The sequence below is a fragment of the Mirounga leonina genome, unplaced genomic scaffold (genome assembly GCF_011800145.1).
Source record: "Mirounga leonina isolate KUSES-001 unplaced genomic scaffold, KU_Mleo_1.0 Mir_115, whole genome shotgun sequence".
Lineage (NCBI taxonomy): Eukaryota > Metazoa > Chordata > Mammalia > Carnivora > Phocidae > Mirounga > Mirounga leonina.
Genome location: NW_023270268.1, coordinates 51,665,413 through 51,688,374, shown reverse-complemented (window position 1 = coordinate 51,688,374; position 22,962 = coordinate 51,665,413). Strand labels below are relative to the sequence as shown.

Genomic DNA, 22,962 nt, shown 5'->3' with positions numbered 1-22,962 from the left:
GTGCCCTTTAAATTTTTTCTGAGCTATTATTATATTCTTCTTAGCATAAATATTACTAAAATATTTACAACAAATAAAATAATATTAATATGGTCCCCTACTCAAAAATGATTCTGAATAAAATTTATCTACACAAAACTGTTTATGATTCTCTAGTATAGCAATATATAAGTACATCCTGATATATCTCAATTAAGTTCATCATCTAAAGTAAGCAGTGTCTTAAACATACAAGACTTTTATGTGTTAAGCATACAAATATTTTTCTTTCATAAAATCATATATTTGAGGCTAGAAAGAGCCTTAGAAATTATCTAGCGTATACTTCTTACTTTACATATGATCAAATTGAATCCTCAAGTGCCAGTACTTAGAACCAGTTCACCCAATCCTAAAACAGTGCTTCTGCAGCATGCTGCTAACTTTCTGAATATAAAAATGAAGGAAAAGTAATTTTTTCCTGGGCAATAATATTCATATATACTCAGTTAGAAGACCATATCTATCCAGATCATGGAAGAAAAGTCATTAATGATTTCCACTGTAAGCTCAAGCTTTCAGCATCTGATTTGGTAGTAAATTCATTCACTGGTCATAACAACTTAAAAAATAAATAAACCTGAATCCCTACCCCCTTTAAAAAAAATTGTGATGACTTTCCTAAATCATATGCCAATTTACTTCTCTTTCAATTTCAAAACATACTCAATATTTGCAAGAGTAGGTGCTGAGGATACAAAGCTGAATATTCAATCACAAGGTATGGTCAGCAAAGAAATAAATTATACTATATGAAATGGTAAACACCAAGATTGAAGACTGCAATATATATCACTCAGTTACATCAAAATTTCAAATTTAAAAATGCTAGCCTATAATAAACCTGAAAAATATTTAAAGATGTCACATGTTCCTTTTCTAATTATCTTTATTTTTTGCAAATATCAAAGAGGGATTTTCTTTAATAAAGTAACCTATTCCTTCCTCTATTGATCACTGAAAATTTCAACCATAAACCAGTTCTTTCATTTACTATGATCGAGATAACCCAGAAGTGGCAATAAAACTAACTCTGCACTGACATCTTAAAATACAAATTATGTAGTCCTCAAACTTCCCCTATGAATGCTTGAAATAAAAATGGTAATAATAACTTCCAATATTTTGACAGATTTCCAGCAAGAACCAGATTCATGTCTATTTATGCACACTGTATCAGCATTAAACAAAAAGTGCAAGTTATAAAATATCATTCATACTGTGATTCCATTTTTATAAATAAACAAAAAGCTACATAATATATATGCATTTGTATATCTGGGAAGAGAAAAAGGTATAGAAGGATGGGTATAATTAACACTGGTTTAGTGGCAGAAAAGAGAAGATACATTTTTTTCTTTATCGGTTTTGACCCACTACAAAAACAATGTATTACTTTATAATTTTTTGAAGTTTATAATAAAATTTTTAAAAGGGAGAGAATGTAGGTAAAGGACAAAATTTTCTCACAATTCATTCTGATTAGAATTGATATATTGTTTGTAGCAATATGAAGTAATTTACATAACTAGAAAAGATTTTTTCTTTATAATTACGATATACTTGTAGAAAGTCTTATGCTTCTATAAATTTTCACACACTATTTTAACACGTTATGAATAAAGAGAAAATGAAAGAAGTGAAACAGAGAGGTTATGTGCATTACTGGAGGTCACACAGTAAAATCATATTCTCCTGGCCTCCTTGTGCTGTGCTATTCCTAAAATAAATAGGCTGTGTATGTTAAAGTTAAATACATATGTTATGATTCTGTGGCAAATGGTAATGAGCATGGCCAAAGATACCACTGTAGCAAAGACATTCTCCATCTTAACTCCTAATGCTTTGATGGGAGAAACAGAAAATAACAACCCTGTTGCCTCTGCTGCTAGCTCTCTCTCTGCAATTACAGATAGATCCTGAGAAAGTCATGAAATAACTACCAGGTACCTGGTAGGATTTCCTGCAATGAAGCAGAACCTATAGTGTCTTAAACTATAGTACAAAAAACAAACAAACAAAACAAGAATACGATATTCAGTTATTCTGGTGGTTTCAGGAGAGCCTGACTTTTGGACTCTTGAGTAATGGGAAGCCAGGGTAAGGGGTGATTTAATGCACTTGGAATATTTAGTTTTACTCTACAAAGCTTTAATAAGCATATGTGCATAAAACTCAGAAAATGAATTTTATCTAGATTAAATGTAAATCTGAGACTATTAGTAATATCATCAAAACTGCAGGGCATCTTTTTCATCTATTTTCTTTTTTTTTTACACTAACTGGCCACCATTTTCTCCTGGGACCGCTATGTCTTAAAAATGCAACAACAGATCTTTCTTTGGAAGAGAGGAGATGGATGGAGCATAGAAAATGGGCCCAAGTTCATGCTGTCTGGATAACTGGGTAATATTTACTAATCATTCACGGAAGGAGCAATTTTTAATAAACTTGTAACTGACCAAAACATGTCAGAGAAATGGATCACTGACAATGGCACTGTTTCCAACTGGAATGTGAGCCAGTCCCCAGATTTAAGACCTGTAAACTGCCTAAGAAATCATGACAGTAATAGGACATTAACATTTAATCCATATTAAAGGTATTTTAATTTGCACACATTCATCAGACACACTTCTTTGTTAAAAGGAAAGAGAGAAAGATTTATGAAATTGATCTTCCAAAAAGAAAAACTTCATGCTGTTTTATCTCATGATCACAGTTTGAGGAAAGTATTGGTTTTAATATGCACATTTACCCTAAACCTCAAATATATATTGGCTTAGGTGAGAAAAATAAATTAAAATGCTAGGAGGAGAGGGATCTATTATGTTGAAGTCCTTATATGAGGCAATAAATATTTTTCAACAGTGTTTAATAATAAATATATAGACTATATGAGTAATGTCAGTGCATTTTGAGATGACTATATTCTCAAACTCATTTGGACAAATGTCAAAACATTTTTTTCAGAACACAGTGGGAAAATATTAAAATAAAACAGATATTTAAAATGTAACAGATGAAAGACAACTGATTTTAGAATAGGTTTATAACTTCTGTTCACATTTTTTAGTTCATGTTGTATATCAACTGAATCCTCAAAAGTATGACAGTACTACATTAACTATGTTTATTCTTGTATTAAAAAATTATTAGTCTGTGAACTAAAATACAGCAGTTTTATTTGCAAGTTCTATGCAAAATAGCCTAAAACAAAGAGAAAAGGGCTTTTATTAGAACCAGTAGTGTTACTGATGAGCACCTAATAGCTAGCAATGGGCCCGCCTACATTTCTGGCAAGCAACAACTATATTTTACAAACCACTGATGGACTAAACAAGCTATTAATGACAGTTGCTTTTCAACACTTAAAATGGTCAGACTGTGTTACCTGACCACAAGGACAAGTAGGTCATCACTCTCAAATGTTATACAATATAAGAAACATAAATGAGACCTCTGTGGGGAAAAAAACCCACAGGTATGGCTCCAGAGTTCTTTTGCTATTCAACTATTAATAGAAAGCAAATCCCACTTAAAGTTGTAAACACTTGTAACCCTTTTTACTAAAAGATTTATCATCACTTATTTAATTTTCCACCTAAGACTGAATAAGGTATTATTAGTCCTAGAGTCCAGCTTTAGCCCTGATAGATACAACTTAACATCTGGAATCAAATCCCTCTGTTACTCTTGCAGAGTTAGACGACGAATTTTTTGTTCTTGTATAAACCTGTAGGTGTCCATCTGTCTGGGCTTATGAACACCCAACCAATCATTCATAGGCTGCAAAATCATATTCAATGGGTACAGGGGGAAGGATCTCAATTTTTCATCACATGCAGAAGACCTTGTCTTCTAAAAGACAGAACACATGTCTTTTAAGTCAATGCCTTTCAATGTACCTTTCTTCCTTGTGGTTGCTGGACCAGCAGCATTAGCCTCACTTGGGAACTTGCTAAATGAAGAATCTCAAGTTCCACCCTGGACCCAGAGAATCAGAACCTGAGTTTAAACAATATCCCCAGGCGACTCATAAGCACATTAAAGAGAGTAAAGCAATGACCTAAATCACCCCACCCCACCCTACCTCCAATTATTTGACTTTTCAGAAAAGTGTACAAGGGGAACCTTAGAAACATCATACTGATCAGGATAATTCACTTCATTCCCTGCCAAAGGAAGCATGGCACAGCAGTCCTTTCAAGCTGGAAACAAACTCATGTTTGTTGTTTGAAAGAAACAACTCACAAACTATTTTGGCCTAAAAAAGTGACAATTTTTCACATAACTTAGCCTAATGTATTCTGATCTCAATCCCTCTTCCAAGAGGAGAGGATAGCATTATTTTTATAGGTTGCTAATAAAACAACAATAGCTATATTGTAATCAAATGACAAGGCTCTAGCTCCTGTATGTTTTCATAATTATAAAGATTAAAATGCACCAAATCCCAATTGACTGCATTAAAAACACTCTAAAAAGTAAATGTTTTAGTCCCCATTTAGTAGTTCAATAAGGGTTACTACTCACTGTATTATCTAGAATTTTAAAACATAAGATCGTAGAAAAATGAGAAGTCAGGTTCCTTTGATGTAACAGAGGGGAACTTAGAGTTAATTTTCTACACCTTTAGAGCATCATTAATAATTAAAAAAAAAAAAGTCAGGAGCAACATCACCACCTAATAACTACCCACCTCCATTCCTTCAACCCTTCTGTGTTCCTTCTGGGGTCCTATCTGAAGGTCTTTAATTTGTATATGATTCTTCCAAATAAAATGTATTATTTAAGTTCATTATAAAATCTAAGCACAACATGATAAGCAGTGTATTCACTCATTTTCTCTAAGTCTTTAAATAGATATGGGCACCGAGCTCTTTGAGATGTTTGTGTTTAATTCTGCTGACAATTCCTATAGGATTCCCGCAGTAGAACTACTCAGGATTCAAGGTCTGCTCAACATTGATTTCCAACATTTTCCATTATGAGTTTCTCTTTGAGGTAAAAATGTTCATACAGCCCTCCCCATCCCTGAGAGTAGTCATAAATTTAGTACATAACTGGAAGCACAAACAAAAATTATCCCCAGAAAAACAAAGTACAACGCTAAAATGCCAAAAGAGCAAACACAGATCTAGGCTTTGGTTGTTACCACAGCACCAGCTAGAGGGAAGGGACTTGAAAGTGAGTGGGACCAAAAGGGCAGTCTTGGGAAGTATTGCTCTGGGAGAAAATCAGATAAATACATGACAGTGACAAGAAAGAAGAAAGTAAGAAGAAACAAATGGCTAAACAGAAATAAGACATGCCAACCCCTTCATCCCTGCCACACTCACCATCATCCATTAAAGAAACCACATTTGCTTTACTGCAGAAGCAGGTATCCTTGAACTAGGAACCATGTATACAAAATGTCTAGAACTTATAAAAGAAGGAAGGAAAGGAGGGAAAGAAATAAAATCACCTCCCCATAAAGCTCCTGTAAGAAGTAGTAAACAGAAAACGCAAATCAAAACATTTTAAGAAATGAAAATTCTCCCCTCAAAATCAACCCAAAGCCCAAGGCTTTTTTGGACAAATAACAATAAGAAAACCTAGAATCAGATATTCAAAAAATAAGAACAGATATAGAAGAAAGATATTTCAGAAATGAATTAGAATGTGTCCAAGGAAGAATAAACTCGAATGAAAATTTAATAAGAAATATTATATGAAAGCAGGCAAACTACTTCTCAGTTGTTTGAAAACAAAGTAAAGTAGTAAAAAGAGTCAAAGACAGAGAATGAAATAGAAGATGAGCCAAGATTTTATATGTAATTATATAGAAACACATATATAACTGGAGTCTCTGAAGAAGAAAACAAAACAATGGAATGGAATTAAGATTTAATACTATAATCCAAAAACAATTATTTCCAGGAATAAGAAAGCTTAAGTCTACATATGAAAAAGCCCAGAAAAATTAGCCAGAAACATCCAACTTTGAGAATCATTCTAGTAAAATAAGAACAATGAAAAAAATGGCAATGCCTCAAGGCAAAAAAAAAAAAAATCAAATTATACATAAGGGTAAGAAAATAAGGCTAGTGCCACAAATATCAAGAGCAGAATAATGTTTTCCAGAAAGCCAAGGGGAAAAACTGTAAGCCAAGGATTTTATGTCCAGTCAAGCTGTTGCACTCAAGTAGCAAAACTATAGAAAAATAGCAATGTGCTAGATTTCAAGGAATACTGTACACAGCAGGCTGTCCGGAGGAATATACTAGCGGGTGAGTTGTACACAAACAGGAGATGATTGGGGAAATATCAGTAAACAAGCTGATGGTAAATATTTAATATAGTTAATTTTAAAGGTGATTCTAAAAAAGGGTGACAGCATGGATAGAAGAATAGTATGTAAACATCATATTCCAACAGAGTAGCAAGAATACAACAAGAAGAAATGGGAAGAAAAGGGGGAAAGCAAAGTACAGTGACAGCACTGGCTATCACAAAGGTTAACAGCTGGGAATCGAGGGATTCCACTTAAAAGATTAAGTAGGAATGAGGGGGAAGAAAGCACTATGCATTATAAAAGATATAAATACAAAGGCAACCACTAGAACAAAAATGCAAGCCTCCCTAAATTTCATAATAATAATAATAATAATAATAATAATAATAATAATAATAATAGCTCTTCAGAGACAATTCTCCATAGGTTCTGCACATCTAGTATCAGCCAATAGCCTTTCTTCAGAACTATCTTTTCAAGGGGCACCTGGGTGGCTCAGATGGTTCAGCATCTGCCTTCGGCTCAGGTCATGATCCCGGGGTCCTGGGATCGAGTCCTGCGTTGGGCTCCCTGCTCAGCTGGGAGCCTGTTTCTCCCTCTCCCTCTGCCATTCCCTCCACTTGTGCTCTCTGGTTCTCTCTCTATGTCAAATAAATAAATAAAATCTTTAAAAAAAAAAAAAGAACTATCTTTTCAAATATAACAGTCTTGGAAGATAAAGAATTGCCCCCTGGACCAGAAGGCAGTTTTGTTACCAAATTAGGATACTAAAGATAATATCTTTCTCTTAGGGAAAGTTTGGGCTAATTTTCTGTCAGCTCCTTAAAGAACAGAGCCCCTCAGCTATGACACAAACCCACTGGGTTTGCAGCATCACCACATGGAAACTGCAGGTCACAGGGAATCTATATAACTATGTAGTGCCACCTTTGGTGCTGTTAGTAATAAAGAGCTTTGTTTCTGACCCAGAAATCTCATGTCTCCTGCCAGCATCTATTAAAGTACGGGCAGGCATACAAATAGGCTAAAATCTCAGACCCTTAATAAAGAAGACACAGACAAAGAGAGAAAGAAACACAGTAAATATAGCGATACAGTAATTAGGGAGTGATTTCCAGGAGAGGAAAAAGCAAAATACATAAAAGTATTTATAATATGCTATATTTTATAAGATAGAGGAAACAGGAATAATACACATGTATATATATATATATATATATATATATATATATATATATATATATACACTTAATTATACAAGAAGATGCACAGGAAGCATAAATCCAGAAGTTAAGAAAATTGGCTACCTACAAACGATATGGGAGAACAAGCTAGAAAGGAAGTGAATGACACCTTTCTGAGAGATGTACTGTGTATAATATTTTGGCTTTGTATAATATTTTGACTTTTGGAAGCATGTTAACATACAGATATCCAAACATATAATTAAATCAACAAGAATGGGGACAAGGGCACCTAAAACTGAATACAAACAGAAACAAATGCATGTAACCATATTTCAAATGAATTAGCTAACTACAATCAAGGGGGAAAAGAACTCCTGAATAAATTTGAAATAAACTTTAATAAACTCTTGAAATAAATCTTGAACTTTATTAAGTTTTATTTTTCATAAGGTATGGTTGTAGCAATTGTGAAACTATTTTACATGTATTATATAATTAAGCAAATGGGTAAATGTATTGGTGTTGTTAGGAGTCACAGTTCTCTCACTTTGAATGAAGGAAAATACAAATGTGAAATGGGGAACAACAAGGAAGAATTCTGTGGTTTGGATTGAAGCTGGAGGTGTTAGTATGACTCATAATTTCTTAAAAATACCTAACTATCTAAGTATCTAAGTCTTAAGTATCTACCTACCTACCCACCCACCTATTTATCTAATCTAGGACTGAAAAGTCCTAGAAGTAATGAAATCCCAGAGACAGTGGACATATCACATGTTCAGACCTTGATTCATAAATACCATTTTCCTCTAAAATTAAATGAAATGATTTGAAGAAATAGCTGATTCCATGAGTAGGACAGGGAAGGTTTCAAATGAGCCTGGGACATCGTGTTGTGCCAGAAAATAAGGAGGTGCTTTAAGAAAAGATGGGGTGTGTAGAAACAAGCCAAAAGCCATCTTGAAAGGATACTCCCTGGACAGATCTTGGACAATTTGAGTTTCAAAATAAGTAAGAAAAGTAAAGAATCCATGAGTCCTTGCTTACAATAAATAGATAAAACAAGAAATAAGGGTGGGCTCTTCTTTCAAATAGAATGCTGGCTACTAAATCTGGGAGGGAGTGGTGGAGTAGGAAAATCCTCATTTACAATCAGGCAAGAATCACCAATGGATGATGGAGCACCAACCTTCAAAGACCCTGTTTAGAACTTTCAACAGACAAAGGCTTTATGGGTAAGAGACAAGTTTGTGAAAAGAAAAATACAATAGCATTGGGCAGTAGAGTAAAAATTTAAGCTAAGAATGACAACCTGGACATAGAAAAAAAGAAATGATAGAACAAAGGCTAATCAAGAGTTTGAGACATTGTGACAAATAAATGAGATCAGCCCTTGGAGAGGTTCCACGGGAATACAGTCCACTTATCCCACCCTTTTTGCTATCCACACCTGCTTTTTCCTTTCTAAGGGTTACAGGTAACTATATACCAAGAAGAGCCCATAAACAGAATACAAAGGCAGTATATACAACTATGCTATGTATGCGTCCTTGTGGCAAGTATAACATGCTGCATATGTCATTTTTCTTAGCTTATTTATTTTTATTTTTTTATTTTTAGAAGATTTTACTAAATTAATCAATCTCTACACCCAAAGTGGGGTTTGAACCTACAACCCCAAGATCAAGAGCTAAGAAAGGAGCAGCCAGATGCTCCTTTCTTAGCTTATTTAAATTTATACTTGCTTTTACCCTTAGAACAATGTTAATTCTCTATGATAATTCAAGTAAATTTGAAAAAAACAAAGACTGAAGGATAATAAAAAGAAATTAATTCCACATGTGTGGGATGTTAATTTTACACCATATATTTTTAAAGATCAATCTATTAGAAACTATAATTCTAATTGTATTTAGCTACACAGCCAATTCAAAGAAGGTCTAGATGTGCTAGAAGGCAAGGGCTCTAAGTATCTGCTCAGCTGGAAACTGGAGAGACACAATCCTAAGGAGGCTGCAGCTGTTAGACAGACAGGTTTCATTAATGCTCAAACAATAAATTCTTGAGTTCACTTCCCTCTAGGCAGTTGTGAAGACTATCACTGACTTTACTGGACAATAGTGCATAAGGCAGTATGATCTGTATATATGTGTATATATAGGATATTATGTTATATATTCATATATTCATGTTATTGCAAATATTTCAGTGTGTCAATTTTACAATGTCAACCTATACAGTCTTTTGAACAACCTAGATAAAATGCATTAAAATCATCCACTTCCCACTACCTGTTGTACTGATCCTAGCTCTCTCATCCCTAAAATGCATTATCTTTGAAATATATTTGATGTATATGACCCAGATAAAAATGAAATATAACTTAGGGTCAAGAACAGAAAAGAATAATTAACAATTACTCTTGACTTTAATAAATAGCTATGCTTGATCAAAGGTTTCAAATATTTTTAGTTGGAAAATTTTCTTCAACTAAACTCTTATTTTAAAAATTTAAAAATTTATAAAATAACTAAAAGTGGAACTACTCCGATTAAAGTGGGTAGTGACAGTCTGGAGTGCCACCTGCTTTGGGGAGCCTTCCTGGCAGCCCAAGGCAGTTAGAAAACCAGTGCTGAATAAGATTATAAGTAGAGTATAAACGTATTAAAAAGTCACTGTAAATGAGTTCATACTAGTAAATATTAAAAATGTAAATTTTAAACTAAAAAAATTTGATCCATTATTATTTACTGAGGAATATGAAACAAGTGAAAATGAAGTCTTTTTTATAAATAATAATTTAGGGTGCCTGGGTGGCTCAGCTGGTTAAGCAACTGCCTTCGGCTCAGGTCATGATCCTGGAGTCCCGGGATCGAGTCCCACATCGGGCTCCCTGCTCGGCAGGGAGTCTGCTTCTCCCTGTGACCCTCCCCCCTCTCATGTGCTCTCTCTCATTCTCTCTCTCTCAAATAAATAAATAGAATCTTTAAAAATAATAATAATAATAATAATTTATAAGTATAAAAGACAGCTCATTTTGGCACAATGGTAGCTGTTCTTCCTTATTATAAGCCCCCAACTGATACTGGAATTTGATGTTTTAGATTAACATTTTTATTCTAATGTCCATATGTCCTAAATATATTATGCCACTAAGAAGTGACAAACAGGGATTCAGGAAATAATTTCTAATAATGAGAATAACAATGTAATTCATTTACTTCTAATCTAGACGAATATATAGTTCAAATATTCTAACTAGGTTGTTATATATTGCTTTTAATAATTAATTTGTATTTTTTAGGATCATTTTTTAAAAGTCTGGGTTTCCTCAGTTTCCTTTATGGTAAGGAAAACCAAAAATCCCTTCTAACTCTAAAACTACTGTAAGGCAAAGTGAAGCTGCCTCTTGCTACTGTTTGCTTTTGTAGGAGCAAACAAAAGCACATTAATAGTTAACAAAGCTACAATATGATATACGAATGAAGTCTTATATTAAAAAAGTACTTAGATTGTATTTACAAAAGAATCCCTATCATTAATTATTCAACATTTGGATCTGACCAGAAACCATAGCATGACTTTATAATGCTCTGTTTAAATGAACTACTTAATGTTGTAATGAACACTCAATGCAGGAAGCTAAATGAATTTTGGACCTGGTATAACGAACACTTTTTCTAATTTCTTGATCAATGGACAGATTTTAATGTTAAGTCAGTTTGAATTTCATTTGTACTTGAAAAATGTTTACTTAAACCAAAAATTTTGCATCTCAATTATTTCATATTCTAAAACTGAATGTAGTTTAAACCAATGCATTATTCATAAAGCAAAGACATCAGGAAAAACAAAGCTGTGCCCTTCTTTCAAAGCCGTTAAATTGCTAAAACATACCATATTTATGCATGCAATATTTGATTGTGTTTTTCTTAAAACACCAGCTTGTTTTTGTCAAATCAAGATATGCCAAAAATTCTACACCAAACATTTTTGTTTATAATTAAAGCAATCATCAATCCAAGGATTGTCATCCATTTTATTTCATCTCTACATCAAAAAAAAAAAAGTAATTTAAACAAAATTTTAAATTCCCTTGAAATGATAAGATAAATGAAAATGTAAGTGCCTTCACATAACAACAGTAAGCTGACCCTTTGGGAAATGGTTGACTTTCTCAATACAAGGTATTCAAAGCTCATTCAAAAGTGTTCATTTAGAATGCAGATATCAAAGATGATGCAAATGTTCAAGAGAAAATTAGAACTTACCAGATGTTCTAATCCAGCTTTGATGTTTCCAGATTCCCTAAAATAGACGAATAAAAGTTCTAAATAGTTGCTAAACAGTTGTCTATCATAATTTACATTTACCTCAAATGCATTTTATAAATCCTTATGATTTTTTCATATTATTTTCACTTAATGTTCACAATAACACTGTTTTTAAGGACAAAACAATTTCCACCAAAAGGAAACAGATAATTTATTTACATCTAATAATATTACCACTAAAATTGGGATTCTACTAACAGACTGTTTCAGATTTTTCAAAGTCAGCAGAGAACAAAAGGAAGTCAAGTATACTATTATTTTACTATTCACACAATATCTATTTCACATTAGCTTTTTCATTAGAGTTTATGTTTTCTCCAACATTTATTACAAAAATGTTCATACAGATTCTATCTACCATCTAGATTCTACTATTGACATTTTACTACATTTGCTTTATCAAATATCCATCCACCAATGATTGCATTTTATATAAAAAATATATACATAAAGAATATGTTTGTGACTATATATCTAAGTAACTACATCTTAACAAATTTTTCCTTGACATTAATTTTATTAACTTAGTGCACACTATAAATCAGGACCTAAGATTGTTGTAATATTAAAAAACAAAATATCTCCAATGAAGACACAAACATCAAATATCATGACATTTTAAGTACTTAATTCTTGCTTTTCACTGTAAAAAAAAAGATGGCTGATGGAACTAAAAAAACAAATAACTATGTCAGTAGCAAAGATAATTTAAATATGCATTTGGCAAAATGTGGCAAATAGTTTATTTTTCCCCTAATTTTGGTTCTTATTAATTTAGTAGTGACAAATGGACTTAAAATTTCCTCACTGAGACCAAGTAGTATTTTAATTTCATCACAAATACCAAGCCTTGTATTTTTAACATAAAAGTATACTTCTACCACATTGCAGAGAATAATTATGAAACATCCAAGAACAGTATTGCATTCATGATATTTAATCTTTCCCTCACACCTCTTTCTTTCTCTAAAGGAGCCCCAAGTTTACTTTTCTTCTATTTCTGTCTCCAATTTTCACTGCCAAAAATATACTTCTCTGTTTCCTTTGTCTTGCTACACCATCTTTCCAAATCTCCCTATCGTTTTCCCCTTCAGATGTGCTGCCTGAAAACTACATTTCCAACTTTTGCTCTCACTGCCCAGTCTGGTATACTGGGAATAAATTCCAACATCTACTGATCAGCACTCATCTTTAGCCATTCTCTTCTCTACTTTCTGCTCTGGCAATCTTAGCAATACTATATATTCAATACTTGAAAATTTAAGGATTTCTGAAACTCATTCTCTGGATGCAGTCTTAATGACAAATGACAGGAATAAACTGTAACAAGGAATTAGAAAGGCTAATGGGTACATAAATAATTTTTAATTTACTACAAATTTAATGCATTTCCTGGAGCTAGAAGTCAAATAAATCTTTAAGTTTTCACAAGGACATTCTCATATAGTCACCACGTAATTTAAAATTTAAACAAAAAAAAATGCATATAGTGAAACATCAGACAGTGCAATGCACATGTGTGTGCACTACAGTACAATCGAGTCTTCCTCCCATCACTGACTCCCTGTTCTCAACCAGACATTAGCTCTTTGTTTGTCCTTCTAAAGATATTCTGTGTGTGTGTGGGTCTGTGTGCATGTGCGTCTTTCTCCTCCTGTTTTTTTTTTTTTTTAAACCCAAACAGAAGCATACTACATTCACTGTTTTGTCCCTTCATTTGGCAATCTAACTCATAGTTTGCACTATATAATACGAATCTACATCTTCCCCACCCCCATGGCTACATTGTCACATCATGGTTCTTATTAGAAAATAATACTGCAGTATAAAAGAACAAAAATGCTCAGATTCAAAGTACAAGTCCATAATTCGAGACCACTAGAATTAGACATGCTTCATCAGAATATTCTGGATTTTAGGAAGGCAGTAAGACACACCATGCTGTATGCCATGTAACATTGGCAGCAAGCTTTGAAGCAGCATCTCATTATCATACACAACAATAATTCTGAAAGCAACATGAATGTCCACACAAAATGGGATAAACAAAGACTATGACTAACTTCATTTCAGGGTTAGTTTTGCTATCAATTGAGTTTGCCACAAACTTAGGGAAAATCCCCCAGTTTTTTCAGCTATTTGTATTTTGGAATCAAGGATAACAATCTGTTCTTTAAAAAAAAAAAAAAAAGGCTGGTTGGACTATTACTTTGTTATATTTTCAAGTGATTCTTTAAATTAAATGATATTTAGGAAATAGGCATTTTGAATGGTATGTAGGAAAGCCACATCATCCTTGACACAGGCCCTTTCCTCCACTACCAAATGTAAACAAATGTATTCAACCACAGAGTCTTGGCGACCGAACATCCATAATTATCATTTAGAATTAGCCACTTCTGTCTTCACAGCTACTACTTTAGGTCATCATCTTTTCTCTCCCAGGCTACTACAAAGCCTCCTAATGGGTCCCAATGGCTCTGGCCTTGCCCCATGTTAACTTATTCTCTATAATACAGCAAGATCTTCCTACAATATACACCTGATCGTGTCATTTCCTTTTCAAAATACACAATATCCTACTACACTCCATTTTATTCATTCCCTGTTTTATTGCCAAAAATGTGACAGCAATAGCCATAAGAAATTAACCTGGCTTCCCTCACTACTGAACCACTTGCTCTCTATCTGAAATGCTCCTTTTCTCCCAGCCTCCTCTAGTCTTTCCTCACCTAGCTTACAAACAAAATCAAAACACAACAAAAACAAAACATCCTTCAGGACTCAACCCATACGGGAAAGGAAACCTCCTCCCTTCCTCACAAATGAACTAATCAACTCTTCCCATGTGTTCTCATCACATAGTTTATCATACTTTATTATAAATACCTAATTACTTTCCCAGTGACCCCACTAAAATGAAAATTCCTTGAGAACATGGATTATATCTTTAAAATTTTTATATCCCAACACCCAATACAGTGCCTGCATCAGAGTATGTATTCAACTAATAAGGGTCTGACATCTAAACGTGAAGAAAATCAGTAGCAACCATTTCAGGTCTCTGACTGGTCCTCCCCAGGCCCACTCTCTCTCCAGACCACACGAAGAGCAAGGCAACTCCAACAGCAAGTGGTTGTTTGGGAGGGTAGCATTGGGGGTTGTGTGTACATATGTGGTGTGTGGAGTATGAGGACACAGTGGAAAACGTGGTTGATTCAGGCCAGAGTCCAATACTAGCGGCTTTGCACTATAGTTTTTAAATTGTCCCAGAGAAGCACAAGCCAGATCCTCGACTTTTACCTCTCTCCTTAGATTAAAGTTACTAGCCAAGGCAGCTGAATATTGCAAATAAATAAAAGAGAAGTCCATAGGAAGACCTCTGAGGTGAGTAAGCACAGGAATAAAAAAACAAATGGAGCAACCTCATCCAGAGGAAAAAAAATAGATTGAGCAAGAACATACTATAAGCGTAACACCTTTAAAGATAAAAGATTTTTAGAAATTTAATACAAAAAAAAAACCAGTTATGAAGAGGAATCAATATGAGATAGCAGGTATTAAAAATACAGTAGTTTGAAATAAAGAACTCAGAGCCTGAATTGAAAGCACAATAGCTACAGACTGAGAATAAATTGGTGAGCTGGAACACTGGGTGGAACTCTCCCAGAAGGCATAGGAAAGGGATGAAAAGACAGAACAAACGAGATGAAGTTAAGAAGAGGAATAGAAGTGTGAACATCTAATAATGGGAACCCTAGAAGGAAAACAAAGACAAAACAGAAGAGAATAAATATCTGAAGAAATAATAACAAAAAATTCCCAGATACAGAATTATTCAAATCTTAGACTGAAAGGGTACACAGAGCAGTGAATAGGTTAAATGAAAATCCACAGCAAAGCATAATATAAGGATTATTAAGAGTGTTACAGATCAAGAGCAAAGGCTAAAAGCTTCTAGAATGAACAAGCATACCCCTCCACACAGGAAGAATAACACTGACATCAAACTTCTCAACATATTAATGCTAGAGTATAAGATATGTAGTATGAACTTCAAGATAAAGTGTTAAAGGAATAGGACTGTGAACCTAGAATTTATATATAGCTAATAAATTTTTAAAGAGAAGGAAAAATAAATTCTCAGCATACAGGGTCGCAGGAAATTCACCACAGAAAGACATTATTTGAAAGAAGTTCTGACGAATGCAATGCAATAAGAAGAGAAATAAATTCAGGACCAGATAAAGCAAGTAAGGTTGACTTAGAACGTAATTATTATAATCTAAACAATTAGTAACTAAAAAGAAAACTAAAGAAATTTCACCCACAAGTGATATAGAATCAAAATGCCAGAGAAGATTCTCAGGTTGGGTAAGAAACAAAATCCAGTAATGAGTCATTTACAGAGATACATTAAACAAAAGGATTCAGAAAAATTTACAAAAAAGGGATAGTAAAAGATATAACCAGGCAAATTTGAACCAAAAGAAAACTGGGGTGGTTAAGTTTAATGACGAAATATATTTAAGCCACTCTCCCATCCAAAGAACATACATACATACACATTTTTTCAGAGAGAGAGATATATATAAAATGATATTCTATTCTAGTGTAAGATACAATAGATCAAGAAATTTTTATGTATATCCAGAAGGTTTGCATATTCCTAAAATGTAATATGTATCATAGTTTGGGACACCAAAGTTTCAGCAAGTTTTTCATGAAATTCAGTTTTCTTTAGTTTTACTTTGGGCAGAAAGACAAGGAAGAGGGGCCATCTCAAAACAACACAAATAAAGCAACAGGAGAACATAAACACTACATAAGACAGCATGATATACAACCCTGGTTCTAGAGGCAGAACACCTAAACTCAAATTTAAGCTGTACTACAAAATAGCTGCATGAGCTTGTTATTAACCCAACTTCTCTGAGCTAAGACTGTCCACCAATGATGTGAAAAAAGAAGATAATGTATATGAAGGAAATACTATAAATACAATAAACTGTAATGTGCTATAGAAATCTGTTATTATAATAGATATTTAAATACAAAAGTCTTAAAGTGGCTATTTTTTTAAATAGGCAAGATCCAAGAGACATTGACAGAGAGAGGGATCTTGCAACAAATGGTATAAAGCCTGTCCTCTTTAGTGGTCTGTCTCTTGGGTTGTCCCTGTCATGACTTCATCAATATTTGTGCAACTCCTTTTGCCCTGTGCTGAAAGCAGACTTAATTCAATTATAGGTCTCAAAACTGATAAAATGGTCTTGAAGTGGAAAATGGGAAGAAATTATTGGCAAATGAATAAAGATTTGTATCGAACTAACACACAGGAGTACAGCAGGTCTTTTTTTAATCATTCCCTGTCTTAAATCTTCTGGGAACCACGAGTTTCCCTTCCCCTCATGCAGCACATCGATTTCTGAATTAGACTGCAATATTAAATAATTAATATACTTGCCATGATTGATGTTTTGCATTAGTTGAATATTAGGTTATCAATCAAAATCCACTTGGTTTAATGTAATAATATTGAAAAAGTGTCACGGGCTGTTCATCCAATTTGTAGTTGAGGCAGCACAGATAGTAATGCTGGCATTACACGAGGCTCTAAAGCAGGAAATGCAGTGGCTCAACATGTTATGAGGCAGACATTTTGAAACTACCTGGGACAAGGCTGAGGTTGTCCTAAATAAACCCCGTGGCACCTGTCAGTTTCAACGTTAGGTCTCTTTCCGGGAGAAAGATGCCGTGCATCAATCATAACATGGCAGGTAAGAAAAATTTTAAAAAGGATACTACTTTAACTTTGTGGCAAACATTTCATTATTTTGCCAAAGGAAGCATGTTCTAAATCCAGAAACTGTTGCTATGATAAAGCTTATATGCCCTTAGGAAATTTCCAAACAAATACACTAAGATTTTTTAGAACTAGTCTTACTAGGAAGAGATCCATTTTTTGTTTGTTTGTTTGTTTTTCATATGGGAATAATATTATACCAAATTGATCATTCAGGTTTTATAATGGTCTAAGGGAATCAGGTCAAGGAGTCACAATTAACAATAGTATTTATTTTTTAAAAACTCTATTCCTCTGATGAAGGCATTCTCTTTCATTCTCAGTATTTTGCATGTATACTTGCAAAATATAAACTTTTTTTTTCAAGAGCAAGCCAAAATCCAGTGGGTATTTAGTTATAAAATACTCAGAAACTATAATGAAGGTAACTAACTAAAGTAGCATTAAAGTATCATTTCACTGACCAAGTCTTTAAGAAATAAAAGATTAAATATATTTATAATCAGTAATGCATATGTATTATCCCATATAAAATGTGCACACACACAGAAATTATGGAAAACAGGGTAACTCCTAAATAAAAAATTTTTACAGTTTTTTTTTGGTCATGAACTAAGTATATTATTCCTTTTTAAAAGCTTACTATGCTTCAGTTTCCTATAGCTGTAAGAGATTCTTATCAAAATTAATTTTTTATCATCTCTTTCATAAAGCAAAAATCTTCGTGAGTTTGTTTTTTACATAATGGCAGACAAGGTTTTTCAAAGCCTGAGTTATAAATTATAAAAGTATCTATAGCTCCCATCTCAAATAATCATTGATAAACTTTTACATGTATATGTTACGTACTATATGTTATTAATGAAAAATTTGGTAATATATAAATAAGAAGAACATGGGTTCAAATTCCAACTCTACTACTTACTAAATAACTTTGTCAAGTTATAGATCTTCTCTAATTTTTCCATCCTTAAATTCAAATAAAGGATTAAAAAGATAATCAGCATATGTAAGTATATATACATATATACACAGAAGTCACTCAGTAAATGCTGATTCAGTATGACAGACTAATAATGAACCAGTTGACTGCACTCCACTTTCAAAACCAAGAATTAGCTTTTTAAATCACCTTAAAATTGGTTTCAATGGTAGTACCTATTCATGAAAGTCAGTCTACTTTTCACGTAACAGATACATATAAAAGTCTTAGCCCAATGGCTAGTAACCAATAAAAATACCATGTATATCCTGGCATAAGCACATTCTAATATCCTGATCGCTTTGAAAGGAGCAGAATGATAACATGTATTGAAAAAGTAAGCAAAAATAATTTCTCAATTATCTGATGCTTTTTACATTTTATTCCCAATAAGAAACAAACAGATGGGGTGCCTGGGTGGTTCAGTCGTTTAAGTGTCCAACTCTTGATTTCGGCTCAGGTCATGATTTCAGAGCCCTGAGATCAAGGCCCTGTGTAGGGCTCTGACTGGGCATGAAGCCTGATTAAGATTCTCTCCCTCTGCCCCTCCCCCCCTCTCAAAACCAACCAAACAAACCAAAGAAACATACAGAATATCAGCTCTAAGTTCCAAAAAGATCTTTCCGGAATTCTCAATTTCAACTTACCAGGTTTGGTTAGAATTCTCAGCATTTTTCTCCTGATTGGAGACTATCTTGCAAATCACTGGCTCTAAAGATATATTCTTATGTACCACAATTCAGAATGATAGTTTTCAGATATTTGTATTTTACAAGTAGATTTTTTATCTGACTATTATTTGCAATAAATTCTGCTTTAGAACTTACAAATCATTTGCACAAACAAATGTGGCACAGTTATTGAATTTTACATGTACTATTCTCTTTAGTTAGTTTATGAGTCTTTAGTTAGTTTATGAGTGATGGACATTAAGGAGGGCATGTGATATAATGAACACTGGGTATTACAGAAGACTGATGAATCACAGACCTGTACCTCTGAACCCAATAATACATTATATGCTAATTAAGTGAATTTAAATTAAAAAACAAACAAACTCCAGGACTGCGAGGGGGAAAAAAAAAGAGTCTCGTTAGTTTTACAAGTATTAGTGAGCATTCACTAACCATATTAAACAGCTAAGGACATATTATACACACTGAGCTTACTGCAATGAGAAGCTGAACACTTAAGTTGGTATACATCAATTAAGCCATTTATAGTCATTCAGGTAAACAGGTTCTGAAGTTAACGGAAATGGTTGACAAAGGAAAGAAATGAGATTTCAATATTTTTGCAGTTGTGTTCTAGATAACAGTTTCTGAAGAAGACAGAGTGAGAAAATTCATCACCAATAGATCTGATCTAAAGAACTGCTAAAGCAATTTTTCAGATACAAAGGAAATTATACTAGAAAGAGACCTGGAACATCAAGAATGAAAAACAAGAGAAATTTATTTACTGAGCACTCTTATACCTATCTCCACAATAAATTCTGAGTAGATAACAGAACAATAACAGTAACATAACCAAACATCATTAACAAAGAGTACTAGTATTAAGATATGATATCTATGCCTTAGATATTTAAAACAGTGTTGTCAAACCAAGACTATTAAATGAAATAGTTAATGTCCATGCCAGGCAGGGAAAATGCATGTGAACATGCTACCTATTTGCTATTTCTCACACGCAGGATTAACATTCATAATCAATAACAATCCTCTTTCCCACTGAGGCCAGACACAGCTCAAGGATCTTTCTCAACACTCTACTCTAAGGAGTAATTGCCAATTGTCTTGAGTTAGCAAGTGAGATGCAACCCATTCACCACCATTCCCTTCAATCCATGTTCTTGACCCACCTCAAGTTCAGAAAAAGGAGAAACTGCCATATGTGTTAGAGTGGTTGGGAAATATTTCAAAGAGGTGGGTAATTTTAGCTGGATCCTGGAGGAATGACTGCATTTGAGCAGACCAGGTAGGTAGAAAAGAAGAGGCAGGAAGAGAGAGCCCAAAGGCCCCACATAACCTGGTAGAGGTCAAGTAAGGTGAGTCGTCTGCCCAGATTAGGTACATGAAAAGTCTTTAATTTTATGTATTTTTTTAAAGATGTTATTTATTTTTGCAAGAGAGAGAGTGAGCACGAGAGAGCACAAACGGGGGTGAGGGACAAAGGGAGAAGCAGACTCCCCACTGATCAGGGAGCCCGATGTGGGACTCAATCCCAGGACCTTGGGATCATGACCTGAGCCAAAGGCAGATGCTTAACTGACTGAGCCACCCAGGCACCCTGCCCTGTTAAGTCTTTAATTTTAAATAATTGTTATTTTGTATGTTTTCAGGGCCATCATGTACAATTGTGCATGTTGTTCATTATGGAGAAAAAAGGGAAAAAAACCCTAATGGGCAGTGGCAGCTAAAAGCTCTATGCATCCAAGCAGTGAATCCTCGTGTAGTACTGCATCCACAGGAAGAAGGGACATCTTTTCCTAATATGCACAAACATATCATATGGGCTAGCAATAACCCTGCAAAAAAATAAATGCTGACTGTAGAAAAATTCAAAATCACATCTGGTTCTAATAAAGAAGAAAATAAAGATCACCCAAAATTCCATCAGCCAACATAATATCTCAATATGTTTAATTTTTTTCTCCATTCTTATGAATACACACAAATACACTTACCTTTTTCTTACAAAAATGGGATGATCGTTGATTTCTGCTATGTAGCTTCGATAATTTCACTACTTGATTATGTATTATAAACAGCTTCTCAGGTGCTAATAAATATATTTATATATAGTATTTTTACTGTTTACCTACTCTTCTGCTCATAGATGTATAATAAGTCAACTTCTCCATTATTGTTGGACATTTGGTTTGTTTCAGATTTCTAACTCTAAATAAAACTGGGGTGTAAAAATACAATAACATCATTAGATTTAAAAATCACTTATGAATTTTATGTAATGTTAATTTCACTTGGAGGAATGGGGCTAAATAATTTTTAAAAGGGGAAATAAATCAGTGCATTTCACCTCTAGTACTTAAATAATTTAAACATATTTATTATATTTATATAAATATAAATTGTATTTAAACAATTTAAAGTTTGAAGTTTAAAGTTTCATTATCATTCATAATATTTTAAATTTAAATACAATTAAAAATAAACTTCTGCTTTCAAGAAAGTCCATCCCAACATCTTCATAAAAGCAGTATCTATCTAGTGCATCCCAACAACTTCATAAAAGCAGTATCTATCTATATGGAATATAGAATCAATAATCCCAAATAAAAAGTAACATACATATAAATTTCTATTAATGTCTTCAGCTGAGAGAAAATGCAACATGAGTATATTTTTCCTGAGAAAAGCAAATTTTCAATAACTAGAAACTGATTATTCAATTCTTCAAGTATTAACATCTTTTGATGCTTTTTGTCTTCCTTGTGATGGTCTCCTACGTAACTACACTGATACTCTAGCAGGAAACAAAAAACTAAAGTGTGACTTTAAGCAGGTAAATACCTAAAAGTGCTAGGAAATAAAACTCCTAAAATTCTTTCTTTGTTTAATGAATAAAAATAAACGACTCAGTCTAGAATTCAAGATTCTTGCTCAAATCAAACGATTTGGCATTTCCTAAAGACTTCTTTGCCTTTCCCAGCACTTAAATCTTTGATCACATTATTTGCCTAAGTAAACTGACCTTCTCATAAATTCTACCTCTGAGGAAATGAAACAGTATATGCCAAGCACTGTAGAGAGTGCTTTACATGAATTAGCTCATGTAATCCTTATAACTTAACTACAAAACAACTTAAATGAGATCACTGAGGCTGAGAGAAGTTAGGTAGATCACACAGTACACCCTCCCTGCTAGTAAAAGGTAGATTTTTTTTTTAAAGATTTTATTTATTTATTTGACAGACAGAGACCTAGCGAGAGAGGGAACACAAGCAGGGGGAGTGGGAGTGGGAGAAGCAGGCTTCCCGCTGAGCAGGGAGCCTGATGCTTGGCTTGATCCCAGGACTCTGGGATCATGACCTGAGCCTAAGGCAGATGCTTAAGGACTGAGCCACCCAGGCACCCCTAAAAGGGAGATCTGAAACCAAGCAGCCAGAGTTCATTGCCCAAGTTTTAATCAAGAGATAATTTATTACTGTCAATCTCTAAACAATGAAACAAGATTCTACAATATTCTCCTACTCCTTAATTGGCACCATGACTGGAAAGGAGGCTGCAAAGGGGTGAGGACTTAAGTAAAATGAACACTGACCCTTAATGATTGGCTAGTATTTGCCAGGTGCTGAGCCTTTTCATCTA

At 33.7% G+C, this 22,962-nt stretch overlaps 1 protein-coding gene across 1 annotated transcript in view; it reads right to left on the bottom strand.

Annotated features, from left to right (window-relative positions):
- RSRC1 (arginine and serine rich coiled-coil 1) overlaps positions 1–22,962 on the bottom strand; it is a 407,525-nt gene that overhangs the window by 205,980 nt on the left and 178,583 nt on the right. The window contains exon 5 of the mRNA XM_034997838.1: positions 11,778–11,814. Coding sequence (XP_034853729.1) covers positions 11,778–11,814 — 37 coding nt within the window. The remainder of the gene's footprint in view (positions 1–11,777; positions 11,815–22,962) is intronic.